Below are 18,700 nucleotides of genomic sequence, written 5' to 3'. Positions count from 1 at the left end.
CACCGCAATGAGAAGCCCATGCACTGCAACGAAGAGTAGCCCCCACTCGACACAACTAGAGAAAGCCCGCGCGCAGCAGCGAAGACCCAATGCAACCAAAAATAAATTAATTAATTAATTTAAAAATATATATATATTTTTAAAGGTTCTCAGTTTTAATTTCTAATCCAGTAATTATCAAACGGTACAATCCCACATGAACAAAAGCTCTCAGGAGTCCTTAATTTTAAGAATGTAAAAGGGTCTTGGGACCAAAACGTTTGAGAATTGCTATTCTAAAGGATTTCCTACTCTATAAGAAAAATATCACTCTACAAAGGAGTATTTCTTAAGATAAGAGATACAAAGAAAGTTGCTTAAAAATGAATTTACAATTTATAGGACAAATGATTAAGCTCAGATTTGCTTTACAATTATCTGAATGGCAAGGGAGGAACGGTGGGAGTAAAAATGAAATACGAGTGGCCGTGAGTTAATAATCATTGAGCTTGGGACTTCCCTGGTGGCGCAGTGGTTAAGAATCCGCCTGCCAATGCAGGGAACACAGGTTCAACCCCTGGTCCGGGAAGATTCCACATGCCACGGAGCAACTAAGCCCGTGTGCCACAACTACTGAGCCTGAGTGCCACAACTACTGAAGCCCACACGCGTAGAGCCCATGCTCTGCAACAAGAGAAGCCACTGCAATGAGAAGCCCGTGCGCAACGAAGAGTAGCCCCCACTCGCCGCAACTAGAGAAAAACCTGCATGCAGCAACGAAGACCCAACGCAGCCAAAAATAAATAAATTAAATAAATTAATTTAAAAAATCATTGAGCTAGGATTTTGTTATTCTAGTCTCTCTACTTTTGCATGTTTCAAATTTTCCCTAACAAGAAGATTAAATAAAGACAAATTCATACCTGAACAGCTGAATATGAAAAAAAGGCTGTAATTTAATGTTATTGTTAGAATGAAGGAAAATGAGAGGAAAAAAAATCTTACTGATATTAAACTAACACTGTCCACATAACTCCAAATTCACCTTTTTTATCTTCATTGATGTCAATGAGTTTCATGTAGTTGAATCAGTAGTACACAGATATTATTTGGAGTTCTGCTTCACTCACTTAAAATTTACATATACAGCTCCCCTCTTTATCTACCATAACTAACTTGACAAACAAAAATTACACAGATATCTTTCAGTTTAAGAAAGATAAAGAAGCTCATCATATCCTTTAACCTGACTGACCTGGCTACAACCTAGAATAATCTTTTACATGTTACACTATTGCCATCTGCTGGTTGTGATGTCTAAGCACAGTAAATTAAGGTTTTTTTTTGTTTTTTTTGTTTTTTTTTTTTTTTAATTTATTTATGGCTGTGTTGGGTCTTCGTTTCTGTGCGAGGGCTTTCTCTAGTTGTGGCAAGCGGGGGCCACTCTTCATCGCGGTGCGCGGGCCTCTCACTATCGTGGCCTCTCTTGTTGCAGAGCACAGGCTCCAGACGCGCAGGCTCAGTAATTGTGGCTCACGGGCCCAGTTGCTCCGCGGCATGTGGGATCTTCCCAGACCAGGGCTCGAACCCGCGTCCCCTGCATTGGCAGGCAGATTCTCAACCACTGCGCCACCAGGGAAGCCCAAATTAAGGTTTTAAAACAGAAAAACTAACAATTTACCTATGACTATGGTTTTCACCCAAAATTATCCTGTAGAAAAGAAGCTGTCATACACACATTAGGGTTCTTCAAAATCTCACATTAGAAGCAGTGGTTCTGACCCCACTGCACTTTAAAATCATCTGGGAGTTTTTGAAAGCCCTGATGCCTGGGCCCCAAACCAGAGCAATTAAATCAGTATCTCTATTTTGTGAAAATGAAAGGCAAGCCAGACTGAGACAAAATATTTGCAAAAGATATATCTGACACAGGACTTGTACCTAGAGTCACTCTTACAACTCAATAATAAGAAAACAACCAAATTTTCTAAATGGGCGAAAGATCTAAACACCACCTCACCAAAGAAGATATATGGACAGCAATTCAGTACATGAAAAGATGCTCAACATTGTTAGTCATTAGGAAAATGTACATTAAGACCACAATGAGATACCACTTCACATCCATTAGATCACATCCATTAGAATGGCTATAAGTGAAGAGACTGACCTTCATGTTAAGTGCTGGCCAGGATGTGGAGCAACTATAACCCCCTCACACTGCTGGTAGAAATGTAAAATGGGACAACCACTTTGGAAAACAGTTTGGCAGTTTCTTAAAAAGCCACACACATACTACCATAAGACCCGGCCATTCCGCTCCTAGATGTGTACCCAACAGAAAGAAAAGTTGTAGTGGGTTAAATAGTGTCCCCTCTAAAATTCATGTCTACCTGGAATGTGACCTTATCCAAAAGGGGATCTTCACAAATGTTATTAATTAAGATGAGGTCATACTGGGATAGGGTGGGCCCTAAATCAAATGGCTGATGTCCTTACAAGAAGAGATGATGGGGCTTCCCTGGTGGCGCAGTGGTTAAGAATCCGCCTGCCAATGCAGGGGACACGGGTTCGAGCCCTGGTCTGGGAGGATCCCACATGCCGCGGAGCAGCTAGGCCCGCGAGCCACAACTACTGAGCCCATGTGCCACAACTACTGAAGCCCATGCGCCCAGAGCCCGTGCTCTGCAACAAGAGAAGCCACCGCAATAAGAAGCCCGCTCACGTACCCCCGCTCGCTGCAACTAGAGAAAGCCCATGCATAGCAACAAAGACCCAAAGTAGCCAAAAATAAAAAATAAATAAAAAAAAAAGAAGAGATGACACATAGAGAAGAGGAGGAGGAGTGGCGTGATGCAGTTAAAAGCCAAGAAACACCAAGCACTGCCAGAAGCTGGGAGTTTCTGAAGCTAGGAAAAGGGAAGAATCTCCCCAGAGTCATCAGAAGGAGACCGGTCCTGCCAACACCCTGATTTCAGACTTCTAGCCTCCAGAAATGTGAGAGAATAAATGTCAGTCATTTTAAGCCACCCAGGCTGAAGTACTTTGTTACAGCAGCCCTAGGAAACAAATACAAAAGCACAAAGTACAAAGACTTGTACAAAATGTTATTAGCTTTATTTGTAATAGCCCCAAACTGGAAATAACCCAAACATCCATTAACAGGTGAATGAATTTACAGCTGTGATATAGCCACACAATGGAATACTACTCAGCAATAAAAATGAATGAATGAGACACAAAACATAAGTGAATTCTCAAAATAATTATGAATTAAAGAAGTCAGACAAAAAAAGACTATATATTATATGATTCCCATGGTGTTTATCTGAGGTGGCAAGAGTGAGTGGTATGTGGGTACAAGAGGGAGTGATTATAAAGTGGCAGGAAACTTTTGACGTTGATAGATATATTCATTATCTTGACAGCACTGACAGTTCCACAGGTGTATACACATGTCAAAACTCATCAATTTGAGGGGAAGATGGCACAGAAAAGTGCACGAGGAATCAATCTCCCTAGACAGACTAGACAACAGTGCACTGACAGAATCTGTCTGATCTTGTAACAATTTGCAACTCTGAAGTCTGTTGAAGGCTTGCAACTTCCAGGGGAAGCCTTAAATGATGAACAGTGGTTAATTTAATCAGTTTTAGCTCTTAGAACAGCAATAGCTACCCACCTCTCATCCCAAGCCACATGGCAGGCAGCTGTACACATGTTCCTGAAGCAGTCTGCTCACAGCTTATGGGAGCCAGGGTGGTCAAAAAGGACCCTGTCCTCCAAATATTGGGGATTTGTGCTCTGACTGCAGACCACTGCTTCTGATCACAGAGATGCAGACAAAGAGGTATAATCATCAAGAAGAAGAAAATTTGAATATACCTATAACTAGTAAGGAGAGGGAATTGGTAATTTAAAAATCTCCCAACAAAAAGAAATCCTGGACCTGATGGTTCACAGGTGAATTCTACTAAACGTTTAAAGAAGAACAAATACCAATCCTTCTTAAACTTTTCCAAAAAATTAAAGAGAAGGGAACACTTCTCAACTCATTCTTCGAGGCCAGCGTTAACTTGATACTAAAGTGTCTTTAAACTACAAGAAAGGAAAACTATAAATACTGATGTAAAAATCTTCAACGAAATACTAGCAAGCAAAATTCAGCAGCATATGAAAAGGACTATTCACCATTACCAAGTGGGCTTTATTCCTGGAATGCAAGGATATTCCATATATGAAAATTGATCAATATAATATACCACATAAACAGAACAAGGAAAATAACACATGATCATCTCAAATAATGCAGAAAAAGCATTTAACAACATTTGACACTCTTTCATTAAAAAAGCAAACAAAAAAACAAAAAATACTTGACAAACTAGGAATAGAAGGAAGCTAACTCAACATAAAAGCCATATATAAAAACCGACAGCCAACATCATACTCAATGGTGAAAGACTGAAAGCTTTTTCTCAGGACTAGATCAGGACCAAGGCAAGGATGCCCCCTTGCACCACTTCTACTTAACACAGTACTGGAAGTTCTAGCCAGAGCAGTTAAGCAAGGGGAAAAAAAAATAATAACAAAAGGCATCCAAATTGGAAAAGAAGTAAAATTGTCTTTGTTTGCTGATGATATGATCTTATATAGAGAAAACCATAAAAGTACACACACACACACACACACACACACACACACACAAACTGTCAGAAGTAATAAATCAATTCAGCAAAGTAGCAGGATATAAAGTCAACACACAAAAATCAGTTGCATTTCTATAGACTAATAATGAACAATCTGAAAAGAAAATTACAGAAGCAATTCTATTTATAATAGCATCAAAAAGAATACCTAGGAATAAACTTAACCAAGGAGGTGAAAAACCTGTACAATGAAAACTACAAAACACTGCTGAAAATAAATGGAAATAAATCCCATGTTCATGAATCAGAAGACTCAATACTGTTAAAATGTCAACATTACCCAAAGCAATCTACAGAATCAATACAATCCTTATCAAAATCCCAATGACTTTTTTTGTGTGTGTGTGGCAGAAATAGAAAAACCCATCCCAAAATTCAAATGGAATCTCAAGGGACCCTGAATAGCCAAAACAATCTTGGAAAATCAAAAACAAAACTGGAGGAGCCACCCTTAATGAGTTCAAAACTTACTATCAAGCTACAGTAATTAAAACAGTGTGGTACTGGCATAAAAATAGACGTATAGACCAATGGACCAGAAATAAATCCAGACCCTCTCATATATTTTAAAAATGACTTTTAACAAGAGTGCCAAGACCATTCAATTGGGAAAGGACAGTCTTTTCAACAAATGGTGCTGAGAAAACTGGATATCTACTCACAAAAAAATGAAGTTTGACCCTTACCTAATACCATATACAAAAATTAACTCAAAATGGAGCCAGGACCTAAATGTAAGATCTAAAACAATTAAACTCTTAGAGACAAAAACAGAACAAAAGCTTCACAACGTTGGATTTGGCAATGATTTTCTTAGATATGATGCCAAAGGCATAGGAAACAAAAGAAAAAATAAACAAATTGGACTTCATGATAATTTTAAAATTTTTGTGCATCAAAAGACACTATTAACAGAATAAAAAGGCAACCCACAGCATGGGAGAAAATATTTGCAAATCATATATAGGGAAAAATAGTCAAAATATAGAGAAAACTCAACAACAAAAACCTAAAACTCAACAACAAAAACCCCAAGCCCCATTCAGAAATGGGCAAAGGACTTGAATGGACACTTCTCCAAAGAAGACAGCCAAATGGCCAATAAGCACACGAAAAGATGCTCAACATCACTAATCATTAGAGAAATGCAAATCAAAACTACAATGAGACACCACCTCACACCCATTAGGATAGCTACTACCAAAAAGAAAAGGAAAACAACTAGCATTAGCAAGGACATGGAGAAATTGGAACCCTTGCCCACTATTGGTGTGAATGTAAAATAATACAGCCACTGTAGAACACAGTATGGAGGTTCCTCAAAATATTAAAAATAGATGTAGCATATGACTCAGCAATTCCACTTCTCAGTATATATCCAAAAGAATTGCAAGCAGGGTCTCAAAGGCCCATGTTCGTAACAGCATTATTCACAATAGCTAAAATGTGGAAGCAACCCAAGCATCCATTGATGGAAGAGTGGATACACAAAATGTGGTATAAGCATACTGTGGAATATTATTCAGTCTTAAAAAGGAAGGGAATTCTGTAATACACTACAACATGGATGACCCTTGAGGACCTCATGCTAAATGAAATAAGTCAGTCCAAAAGACAAATACTGTATGATTCCACTCACATGAGGTACTTGTAGTCAAAACCATAATGACAGAAAGTACAATGGTGGTTGCCAGAGGATGGGAGGAGGGGAAAATGAGGAGTTATTGTTTAATAGAGTTTCAGTTTTACAAGATGAAAAGAGTTATGGGGATGGATGGTGGTGACGGCTGCACAATAATGTGAATGTATTTAATACCACTGAACTGTACACTTAAACCCAAAATCTCTAGGGGGTGGGGTCTGAGCATCAGTAATTTTTAAACATCCCCTGAACTATTATAACAAGCAGCTGAGGTTGAGAACCATTTCATTAAAGAGTGCCATCTCATTTCTTTTGTTTTGAACAAAAGCGTACGACTTGGTAAAAACATATAAGCCTGAAACAATTCTGACAATGCTCTTTTTAGATGCTTATGGAGGTGAGCTGAAATCATACATTTTTCTTAAGTAGACAAACTCAACATGGATTAGTACTTACTCCTTGGTTTATACCTCACATTCCCAAATTATAAACAAGCTTTAAAAAGTAATATTGAAAGAAGTTCCAACTGTTTGTTCCCAGTACAAAATAACTTAAAATGCTGAACACAATATAGTTTTAATACATATTTGCAATGAATGGTGTTATAGACTGAACTGTGGCCTCCTCAGAATTTGTATGTTGAAGTCCTAACCCTTAGTACCTCTCAATGTGACTGCATTTGAAGATAAGGCCTTTAAAGAGGTGATTAAGGTAAAATGAGATTATAAGGATGGGCCCTAATCCAATCTGACTGGTGTTCTCATGTGAAAAAGAAATTTGGACACACAAAGAGACACCTGCAGATGCCTGAGCACAGGGGAAGTCTTTGTGAGGACAAACCAAGAGGGGGGCCATCTGCAAGTCAAGGAGAGAAAAAAAACCTCAGGAGAAACCAAACCTGCCTATACTTTGATGCTGGAACTGTGCAAAAATAAATTCCTGTTGTTTAAACCACTCCATCTGTGGTATTTTGTTATGGCCGCCCTAGCAAATTAACACACATAGTAAGCAAAAAAAACACAAGATGAAAAATTTGGGGGAAATGACACTCTGGAGCTGAACTTTACCCTGGGGCACATGCCACACCCTGAGAGCCCTACCCTGGATCTGGACAGGGCCCGGGATGGCTTGTCCTCTGAAATCTTAGTCTCAAATTTTTAGTCACCTGCTCTCTGACCTCAGCCTTCCAGTTTTCATTCCCTTATTGTCACTGTACCTTCTCTTTTACTCCACAGTGAGACTACGAGCCCCTGAGCCCTCCCAGACAAGTGCTCTCTGGCCTTATTTCCTTCCCTATCTAGTTTGGGCCCCATGGTGATTGTGTTAACTATTCTATCAGAACTACCTTCCTCTGCTCCCTATTACGTTGCCACATCTAACCAACAAAACCCAAAATCTGAACCAATGCTACATTTTGTCTTCACTACTACTCTGGGTGAGCCATGCTCTGTTGGAAAAATATTAAAGCACGTATTCACGGAGAGTGATGCCTACAACTTCAATGATTCAAGTCTCAGCACCCCACTCCCTGCCACATCCTTCTGCTTGAGTTAGCATCTCTGCCATTCCTCTCAAGCACCATCCCAAGCCTTCTTCACTCTCTCTAGTCCTCCACTGATGCCCATCTCTCACCTTGCATCCCACTGAACACAGCACGTCATTACCCTCAGCCTTCTTGCCTCCTATCTATATATCTGTATCCACACCCATCTTCTTTCTATTCTAGTCTCAGAGAGGTTTCTTTCATTTCTAACTTCCCCATCTGTGCTCTTTTTGGCAACCCCTCCTACTTTTGAACCTTGCTCATCAGTAATGCATTCTCTCTACTTGTCCTGCTTACTCAACGTTTTTATCTTTACTGACAACCCTTTCTTCATCTTATGAACATGCACATCTCTCCCATCTCCCTAAACCGTCCCTTGACCTCTACCAAACTCTAGCCACCACTATCCCATTGCCTTCTTCCTGTTTTCATCTAAACTTCTCAAAAGGAGAGTTTAACCTCAATGTGTGTTCACTCAGTTGTTATAACCTGGCTGGCTTTGGCCCTCGGTGTACTATTGACACTGCTCTTCCTAAGATCATCAATGACCCCTTACTTTGTTCTTTTTTTTTTTTAAGATTTATTTACTATTTATTTATTTTATTTATTTTTGGCTGCGTCACATCTTAGTTGCGGCACACAGGATCTTCCTTGAGGCAGGAGGGATCTTTCGTTGCGGCGTGTGCGTGGGCTCCTCTCTAGTTGTGGCATGCGGGTTTTCTCTCTCTGGTTGTGGCGCGCAGGCACCAGGGCGCATGGGCTCTGTAGTTGTGGCATGCGAGTTCCAGAGCATGTGGGCTCTGTAGTTTGCGGCACGCAGGCTCTCTAGTTGAGGCATGCGAGCTCAGTTGCCCCACAGCATGTGGGATCTTAGTTCCCTGACCAGGGATCGAATCTGCATCCCCTGCATTGTAAGGCAGATCCTTTACCACTGGACCACCAGGGAAGTCCCCTTACTTAGTTCTGAAGTGGTATCTGCTCATTCTCTCAAAGCATGCTATAGGACTGAGGGGAAAGGAGAGACCCTTTCCTAGTCCCCACTGCGCCTTCAAAGTTGCTACTTCTCCACCTCAACTGAGGCTTATGATGTTCATATATACCAGGGGTCAGCAAATTGTTTTCTGTAAACGGCCAGATGGTAAATAGTTTAGGTTTTGCAGGCCCATGGTCTCTTTTGTACCTACCCAACTCTGCGGGGGCAAAAGAAGCCACAAACAAGACAGGCATACATGTTTGGTTCAGTTCCAGACCACCACAATAAAGCAAATATCACAATAAAGCGAGTCATACAAATTTTTTGGTTTCCCAGTGCATGTAAAAAGTTATGTTTGTGGAATCTAAAAAAATGGTACAAATGAACTTATTTACAAAACAGAAATAGAGTTACAGATGTAGAAAACAATCTTATGGTTACCAGGGGGGAAGGGAGAGAGGGATAAATTGGGAGATTGGAATCGACATATATACACTACTATATATAAAATAGATAACTAATAAGGACCTACTATATAGCACAGCGAACTCTACTCAATACTCTGTAATGGGACTTCCCTGGCAGTCCAGTAGTTAAGACTCCACGCTCCACCACAGGGGGCATGGGTTCGATCCCTGGTCGGGGAACTAAGATCCCGCATGCTGCGCAGTGTGGTCAAAAAGAAAAAAACAAAACAAAAAACAATACTCTGTAATGACCTATATGGGAAAAGAATCTAAAAAAGAGTGGATATATGTATATGTATAACTGATTCACTTTGCTGTACAGCAGAAAGTAACACAACACTGTATATCAACTATAGTCCAATAAAAATTGTTTTAAAAGTTATGTTTACATTATACTGCAGTCTATTAAGTGTGCAATAGCATTATATCTTTAAAAAATGTACATACCTTAGTTTAAAAATCCTAACCATCATCTAAGCCTTCAGTGGGTCATCATCTTTTTGCAATAGTAACATCGAAGACCACTGATCATGAATGACCATAACAAATACCATAATAATGAAAAAGTTTGAAATATTGCATGAATTACCAAAATGTGTCAGAGACACAAAGTGAGCAAATGCTGTTGGAAAAATGGCGCCAATAGACTTGCTCAACGCATTGCTGCCACAAACCTTCAATTTCTTAAAAAACGCAATAAAGCAAAGTGCAATAAAACGAGGCATGCCCGAATATAAATGAGTGACTGTACCTGTGTTCCAATAAAACTTTATTTACAAAAACAATTGGTAGAGGGACTTCCCTGGTGGTCCAGCAGGTAAGACTCCACGCTCCCAATGCAGGGGGCCTGGGTTCGATCCCTGGTCGGTGAACTAGATCCTGCATGCACACCGCAACTAAGAGCCCATATGCCACAACTAAGAAGTCCACATGCTGCAACTAAAAGATCCCGCATGTTGCAACAAAGATCCCACATGCTGCAGCTAAGACCCGGCACAGCCAAAATAAATAAATAAATAAATTTTTTTTTTTAAAAAAGTGGAAGGGTGGACTTGGTCTGTGGGCCATAGTTTGCTGACTCCTCTTTGCTATCACCTTGTGTTGTCCCAGGCATCTGTACGTTTATTAAGAATTTCGCACCGGACTCATAGACTTCATCACCAGCCCAGCAGTTGGTAAGCATTCCATAATGTGGTTGCAGTTATTATTTTTAAAAATTATCATATGGACACTCTAATTAGCTCTGTGGATGACCACCTAGCAATTTAGGCTCTCAGTTTCTTCATCTGCTTAACTCTCATACCCTGGATTTTGTCACCACTCCAGAGCCCTCCGTCTCTCAAATCGAATCGCTAATAGACACTAATCACTCTCACTCCCTTTATGCTTGCTCTCCAACCTCAGTGAGATTCTGGTCCACTTTTATCTCCCTTGTCTCCTAATCTGTGAGCTCCTACTCATCTTTACTTCCTTCTACCAACCTTGATCTCATGGTCCGTTAATTAAGCCACCCTCTCACCTACACCCTCAACTCCTGTCTTCCCTTTTCCCCCCGACGGTACCATCCTAGCAAAATCTCATCCCATCCCATCCAGCTGCCTTCTCTCTACCTAGATGGCCCAGGACTGCTGAAAATGGCTCACAGATCAATGCCCTTACAAGTGTAGTTGTTGGGACTTCAGCACCACCCAGCGATACTCTCTTCAGTTCTCCCACAAATAACCCAAACTTCCAAGGCTTAAAATTGTCCTTAAGCTCTCTCAGACTATCAAACATTCTCTCACTTTCAAATGACCAATTTGAAAATTCTCCGGCTCTTCAGAGAAAAACTCTTTGCTGTACCTACACACTTAACTTATCCACTATTCTTAATTTGTTTCCTCTAGTTCCAAAAAGAGTTGGTTCTACTTCAATCTACCAGAAATGCTCTGGATCCATCTCTGCCCCTTCTGCTTCACCAATATTACCAAAGCTAAACCCTGAACCAATCCAGCCATATGCCTTCTTTCACTGCCTGTTAAGGATATGGTTCTCATCTTGAGCTTCCCCATCTTCAAATTGGTGATATCCTTTCAAGATTGTTGAGTGCTGTGAGTGTAACAGGGCTAGAAGTGCCTGACATAGGGTAATCATTCCATAAATGGTCGCAATGTTATTATTATGTTAAATCAATAGCTTAAAGGTGAAAGGCAGATGACACAAAAATGGGATACAGAATTGGGGAGCTGCAGCGAGGAAAGGGGAGAACACCTGGAAAGAGAAAAGGAGACAATTTCCCTTGTCATAAAATGCCCCAATCCTTCTGTGAATATATTCAGTTGCTTTGTGAATTATGGTAATTAAATGTATGACTACTCTTTGCTATTCTCACCAGTCTGGAGCCTGAAACTCCTCCTGCAGTATAACATTCTCTGAGGGTAAGTTTTGCTCTGGGTTCTAAATCTTTGTCAGCAGAGAAAACTAACAAATCTTCCTTCTATTAGTCTAGAATTACAGTCAGAAGGAATCATTAAGAAGAAATTATGGCAATGTTTAGCCATTAAGAGTCTTAAACAAAAGTATTCAACTAGTGATTCCACGACTGGGGCAGGAGCAATTCAAGGTGAAAACCTGGGACATCTTGTTCCAGAAAGCATAGAAATGCTCAAAAACTGATTGGGGGGCGGTTTGCTAGGAGGATGTCAAAGACACACAGGAGCTGGCTTGGCAGGGGTTCCCACAGGCCAAATTTGGGACAATTCGAGCATCAAAAAGAATAATGATGGTAATGGAGTCTAACACAGTTCATCTTAAAAAAAAAAAAAAGAACTAGAAAATCATCACTTCGCACCATTCTGAAGGCAGAGTTCATCTCCGTCATGTGAAAAACACTGGGTGAAGAGTTAATGGGTGACAGGATATCTGCATAGTCTTGAAGTATTACTCCACAGATTACTTAATTTTTAATTACAAAAATTACAAAGCGAAATTATAAAGGGAAAAACTGCACCTTTACAGTGGAGACATCTGGCAATCACCCTCTTAATCAAAGTTAGCATCAGCAACAGAGAGCAACCTGATTTTATGTGACTGCTCTGATGCAATAAGAAGCACACAGCATTGCCTGTGTAACATACCCCAAAAGCTTTTACACTGAATTAATGAAGAGAAAGCCATCAGACAATTAGTCCACAGTCTTGCTACTCAAAAGTGGTCCAAAGACCAGAATCCCATCACCTGGGAGCTTGTTCGAAATACAGAATCTCAGACCCCACTCTGGACAAGTGAGTCATAATTTGCATTTTAAACAGATACTCAAGTGACTCTGAGTTACAAAGTTTGAGAAGTCCTGAACAAGACAAACCACCCAGACTTTTCAAAAAAAATCAATGTCATAAAAACAAAAACAGGCAGGATTGGGGGGGAGGCGCTGCTCTGGATTTAGAGAGATATAACAACCAAAAGCAACGAGTGACTCTTGATTCAATCCTGGGTCAGAAGAAAAAAGTTATAAAATAGATTTTGGGGGAACAACTGGGAATTTTTGAATGTGCAGTTTTTATTAAATGACACTGAATTAATGTGAAGGGTCTTAAATGTGATAATAGCATTTAATTACATAGAATGTTCTTATTCTTAGATACAGGGAGTTCCCTGGTGGTCCAGTGGTTAGGACTCCAGGCTTTCACTGCTGTGGCCTGGGTTCAATCCCTGGTCGGGGAACTGAGATCTCGCAAGGTGGGCGGCATGGCCAAAAACAAACAAAAAAAGAAGATACATGCTGAGATATTTAAGGTAACATGTCTACCAACTCACTTTTAAATGGTTCATAAAAACACACATAGAGACAGAAAGCATATGTGGAATAATAACTGGTTACTGTGACAAAGAGTATGTAGCTGTCCCTTGTGCTATTTTTTAACTTTTTCTTTAGGTTGAAAATTTTATTAGATAAAAAGTTGGAAGATGGGAAGAATGTTCAATTAGCCCACAAAAGAAATGTAAAGTCTTTGGTAGCAAACAGCATGATTTACACAACCCTGCATCTATCTTAACACCTGCTTCCAAAGATAAACATTAAGTGTTCAGCAGATATTGGATGAGAGAAAGGAAATTTGTTGACATCATTTTAGCTGGCAGAAATTCCTAAGGCATTAAGAGCTGCTACAGCCAGTCAGCTGTCAAGTACATATAGAACTACGAATTGAATTTTCATTCAGTGAGAGGCAGCAGAGTATAAAGGCAAAAGTTTTGGGGTCAGTCTGATCTTGATTTTACTAGTGGAGCGTCCTAGGGTATATTTAGCCTCCTGAAGTCTCAATCACTCTATCCGTAATACAGAAATAAAATAGTATCTTATAGGGTAGTGTAAGGCTTAAATAAGATATAAGATAATGAATATAAAGCTCTTAGGATCATTTAATAAATGTTAACTATAATTTTATCAATAAAGTCAGCTAAAAGGTATTCCATAAAATGAAGATAATGTTTTCATGGACCAGATTCTGACTTTATTCTGAGGATTAAAAGTCTTCATATTAGGGGCATTTTCTGATAATTTTAAGTCAACGTGAGAAGGCAGAACAATTTTCGCTTCTCGTTTTTATTTGGTATCTTGAAGAAAAAGCATTCAGTGAGACGATAGGCAGCCTTTCCTCAAGGATAACCTTTCCCCAAGGTAAAAGCATTTTACTTCAACTTAATCTTAGTAAAGCCGCATAAAGTACTGAAGATTAGCAAAATAAAGCTATTAAGAATGACTTCGAGAATCAAATTCGATAAAAAGAAGACTTGGAAATAATTTTGTCAAGTTACCTTAAACTCTCTTGACTAGAAAACTTGTGTGAAACCATAATGTTTTCATGGGAGTTTACTGAACAGTTTTCTGGAAGCACCTAGACAAAGAATAAGCATCTATCTTTTTGGCTTAAGTGCACTTGTGTGCAGACAAAATAGGATTGACTTCAATAAATGGATGACAGTCTAACCCAATTATTCTATGAAAGGCGAACGCAATCTCTCCTAAAGGTTGGCAACCATGGCCAGTGTGCCAAATCCAGCCCGCAACTTATTTTCATGAATACAGTTTTACTGTATTCATTTATGTATTTTTTGTGGCTGTTTTCACTACAACAGCAGAGTAGAAAAGCTGCAACAGAGACGTTACGTACCACAAAGTCTAAAATACTTACTATCTGACCTTTTACAGAAAAAAATTGTCGACCCCTGCCCAAGACAAGCAATCCAGGAATCAACAAGACCTGTTCCAGACTCACCTGAGGTGTCGTCTTTTTGTATTGGTCACCTCCATCTATCACATCCCTCATGATTTTTTCCTTGAGAAATTCATACTCTTCTGAACTCAGGTGAATAGACTCTACAGTTTTTCCACAGCCCAAACACTGACCACTGTAATTACAATTAAATGTGTTAAATAATGTCCTGGAAAAGGACTTTTTCTACAATGAATAATTCTAGGACATGAGGAAATTGGAAGGTAGTTTAAAAAAAGAACATTATAACCTCTGTGATCATCATACACATCTCACTTTTTGTAATCCAGATAATGTAACAAAATAGTGTGCCAGAATACCCAAAAGAGTAGATGGCTGGCACCCAGATAAAGTTTTTAAAGTCATTCCTAAAACACAACTGGGTCCCAAATCTCTAGGGAAAAACATTTCTGAGGCGTCACACTAGGCTCACAGCACCTACTGAAAGACACATTTTGAGCGCTACAAATTCTCCAAAAGCAAAACGTGACTTTTTTCTTGGCTATCCTAACTAACTTAATTATCCTGTTTCTAAGGTATTCTTAAATTTTTTAAAAATAAGTAACAACAACCTACTAAACCTGAATTGAACAAATTAAAAATAAAACATTGGCCTTTACCTTTGCTGGACTGTGGTGAACTGTCCTGTCCATTGTTCTCCAGGAACACTACAAAAAAGATTGCAAAACCAAATCACCAGAGGGTCAAATCCCTACTGAACAGAAAGATATTCATTGTATTTAGAAACTCCGTAGGAAAGAGCTCTGAGAAGTTCAGGGTACTTCCCTAGAACGGTTCAATTAGAAGAGCGGTTGCTTACACTGTGATGGGGCTAAGTAACTGATGGTACTCTACTCTGGATCTCCTTCCCTTTGCTTCTCTCGTCATCTGACCCTCATCTTTAACTCGAAATCTGTCTTCACAGGACCTGCCCAGAAAGCAGCCCAGACCTCTAAATCAAAACTCAACTCTAGGGACTTCCCTGGCGGTCCAGAGGTTAAGACTCTGCCCTCCCAATGCAGGGGGCAAGGGTCGTGATCCCGCATGACGCACTGCCCAGCCAAGAAAAAAAAATTTTACTCTAACTTTCTCCATAAAGCTGCCAGAGATTGTTCCTGGCCCAGAGTAATTTCTTCTCTTACACTATCATTTTATACACCACTCTGAGATAACTGTCTACTATTGTATTCCCAATTAGGTCATGAATGCCATTATAATAGATCTTACATCACAGAACACGCACAGTGCTAAGTCTAAAATTGGAGGCATTCAAAACTACTTATTGATTTATTTGCTCAATCAACTTGTCCTTTCTTCTTTCCTCTTACAGATAATACCATCCATTCCTATTGATTCTACTGCCTTCTCTCCTTTCCCAGTTCTTAATTCAAGATCTCATCATCCCTCATTCAAACCTACAATTGCCTCCAAACAGACCTCCCTGCTTCAAATCTTAATTCCTCTCCAATCTTATTTTCTCACTGTTTTGGCAGTTACTTTTTAAAAACTACTCCAAGACCAGCACTCTTGATAACATATTAAAATCCAAAATCCTTCGCATTCCAAGATTTTCACAACCTAGCTCCTCTGTGGATATTCAATAAATGTGTTAAGAAAGATAATTAAGCATGATTGCTACTTCAAAGCTCTGTAAAGGTAATATATAGTAGAAAAGCAAGAGAAAAACAGAGACAAAAGGAATGAATCTGTAGGAAAGAGCCTGAAGCCAATTAGTGGTAAAGAAATAAGAGAACAAAAGACTGAAGAAATAAATCAGCACGCACACAGCCAGTAACATGAATAAAAGCAAAGGGAAAGCAAAGGAGAGCCTTGGAGAGAGCACTCAAATGATGGTATGATCAAAAACAGGAAGGATGAAGATTTTCTTCTTTAACACATATCAGGTTTGAGCAGGATTCCTCTCTCCCCTCTAACTACTCAAGTTGGTGAAATGCATAGATTAAACAGAATATATATGTGCACATCATACCAGTTACTAGTTTTCAGAAGAACTTCTGAAAATACTAATGACCCAAAGACAGCTCCAGTTTTCTTGCTATGAACTCCAGCCACCAGTGCTATTTGAAAATATTCACATCATACTAGACACCCCAGAAAACAAATGATCCTTCTAAAAGGAAAAAATACATAAAAACAAGTGTTCAATTTCCTTTTTATGTGATGAGCAGAGATTAGCACAACTTATTTACGCTGCTACTTTTTTAAAGAGAAAGGAAACTTTGTCTTAAAGGGGAAACAATCTTACTAAGAGACAGAAAAAAGTATAATCTGACTAGAGTAATTCTCAGCAACTAATAAAAAAAAAAGGAGGAGGCTAGTTTTAGGTAACGGTATTAAAATAAAAATATACATATAAACAAAAATCAAAATTACCTTTCAAACCATGTTTTTATACTGTGTGCAAATGACTCCCCAGGATATAGCTGATTATTTCTTAGATACAAAAGAATGTCTTGCAGTTTGTTTGAATACTGATCATCTTTCATGTCTTTTCCAAAATCAAAGAAGGCTTTTAATGTTTCCAACATAGGAACAATATCATGACCTAACAACTCCTGATACAAGTTCCAAGCTACATTTACATCTTGATGAAAGAGGGCTCCCTGGATACAGTCACTATAGTTCTTTTTTGAAGGAATCATGACTTTTTTGATGTCCTCTAACAGCAGCAAGGCCTCTCTCCACCTGTCTGTATGGATTAATCCCCGGATGAGAAGAGTGTACGCTCCAGATTCTAAACGCTTGTATCTGGCTTTCATGATTTCATAGACATCAATAATTTCTGATGTCTGCTTATGAAAAACGCAGAGATACAAATACTTGACCAGCAAATCATAGCCTATAATACCATTGTTTTTTGCAGCTACCCAGGCCAGCACAGATTTGGCCACATCGACAGAGCTATGGCATTTAACCATCTGTGAAATGATCCAATTTTCAAAGTTAGCCTTTTCTTTGAAATCTTCCTTAAGTTTATCCCACTCCTCTGAATTCAAAGGTTTTGTCGGGAGTTGAAAAATGTTCTTCACAGGTGGCAAGACGTGCTCTTTACTCGGAGGATTCATCTGCGATCTCTTCTTAGCCGCTCCAGCTGCAAACATGTGAGGAGAATCAGCAGAAACTTGCTTATTACTGCCCTCATCTTTTTTCCTGACATATCTGGCTTTGGCAATCAGCAGATTCATTGCTTTGGCATTTTGTGGAGACACGGTTTTAAGAGAAAACCACTTCTCTTGGTTCCTGATGCCATAACAGTCTTTGAGAAAGAAAGAGAGAGAAGAGTGACCTGGGCCTAGCCCAAGGTATGGGTTACTCTTCCAAAGTTTAGGAAAGTTTCGAATACCAGTGAAATAGAAAGTCATTATGCAGTTAAATCAGCACCAGATTGTGAGAGAGATGTTCAAAAAGCCCCAACTTCTATAGCATAATTAAGGGATTTGGGGGTAGGGGGCGGAGATTCGAAGCGCAACTTTCTAAAAGATGATTTTCAGCTTCTCACAGACAAATCAAGTGCTTCTGGGGCTAGCAGCAACGAAGCTTGGTTGAGTTCTCTCCATTAAACAAGGATATGGGGACATCCAACCTTGGTCGCAAGTTCCAGGACGAGGGGACAGAGAAGGAACCCTCTGTTGCCTGTTATATTCCAGTCCGCGAACCTGAGGAAAATGCACAAAGAAGACCGGCCAGTTGACTCACGTGGATCACAACTGTCCTTGAAAAGGGGCCGGATCCCACGGGAGCCAGGCTGCAGAAGGGGCGAAAAGTCGGAAGCCCCCTACCCCAGACCCACCGGCAGCCAGGGCAGAGGCGAAAGCCCGAGTCTAGGGGCCCTAGCCGCCAAACTCGTCAAATAAGGAAATGGGGGTGGGGAAGGGGCAGAGAGCTGAGCCGAGCCAGCGATACAAGCAAGGAAGGGAGGTCCACGAGGGGACCACCTACTGTGTACGGATCTATCACAAACCAAGTTCACTTGATTCAACCACTCACCGCAGCACTCACGTACCACGCACCACGCAACCATAAGCGCGGCGGAAACTACCCCGCCCACAATGCACCGCGACGGCGCAGCCGCGGAGGCCTGGCTGAGCTGGAAGCAGGCCTTCCGACCGGCCTG

General features: G+C 40.0%; 1 protein-coding gene across 2 annotated transcripts in view; it reads right to left on the bottom strand.

Moving 5' to 3' along the window:
- Positions 1 to 18,700, bottom strand: part of PRORP (protein only RNase P catalytic subunit) — a 121,334-nt gene extending 102,634 nt beyond the window's left edge. The window contains exons 1-4 of one of the 2 annotated variants that reach the window (XM_057543349.1): positions 18,526 to 18,700; positions 16,960 to 18,242; positions 15,186 to 15,233; positions 14,569 to 14,701 (exon numbers count right to left, since the gene is read on the bottom strand). In XM_057543349.1, coding sequence (XP_057399332.1) covers positions 14,569 to 14,701; positions 15,186 to 15,233; positions 16,960 to 17,948 — 1,170 coding nt within the window. In that variant the 5' untranslated portion in view covers positions 17,949 to 18,242; positions 18,526 to 18,700. The remainder of the gene's footprint in view (positions 1 to 14,568; positions 14,702 to 15,185; positions 15,234 to 16,959; positions 18,243 to 18,525) is intronic. The other variant, XM_007180709.2, reaches the window with a different exon arrangement.

Source organism: Balaenoptera acutorostrata, chromosome 3 (genome assembly GCF_949987535.1).
Source record: "Balaenoptera acutorostrata chromosome 3, mBalAcu1.1, whole genome shotgun sequence".
Lineage (NCBI taxonomy): Eukaryota > Metazoa > Chordata > Mammalia > Artiodactyla > Balaenopteridae > Balaenoptera > Balaenoptera acutorostrata.
This window is presented reverse-complemented; position numbering and strand designations above follow the sequence as displayed.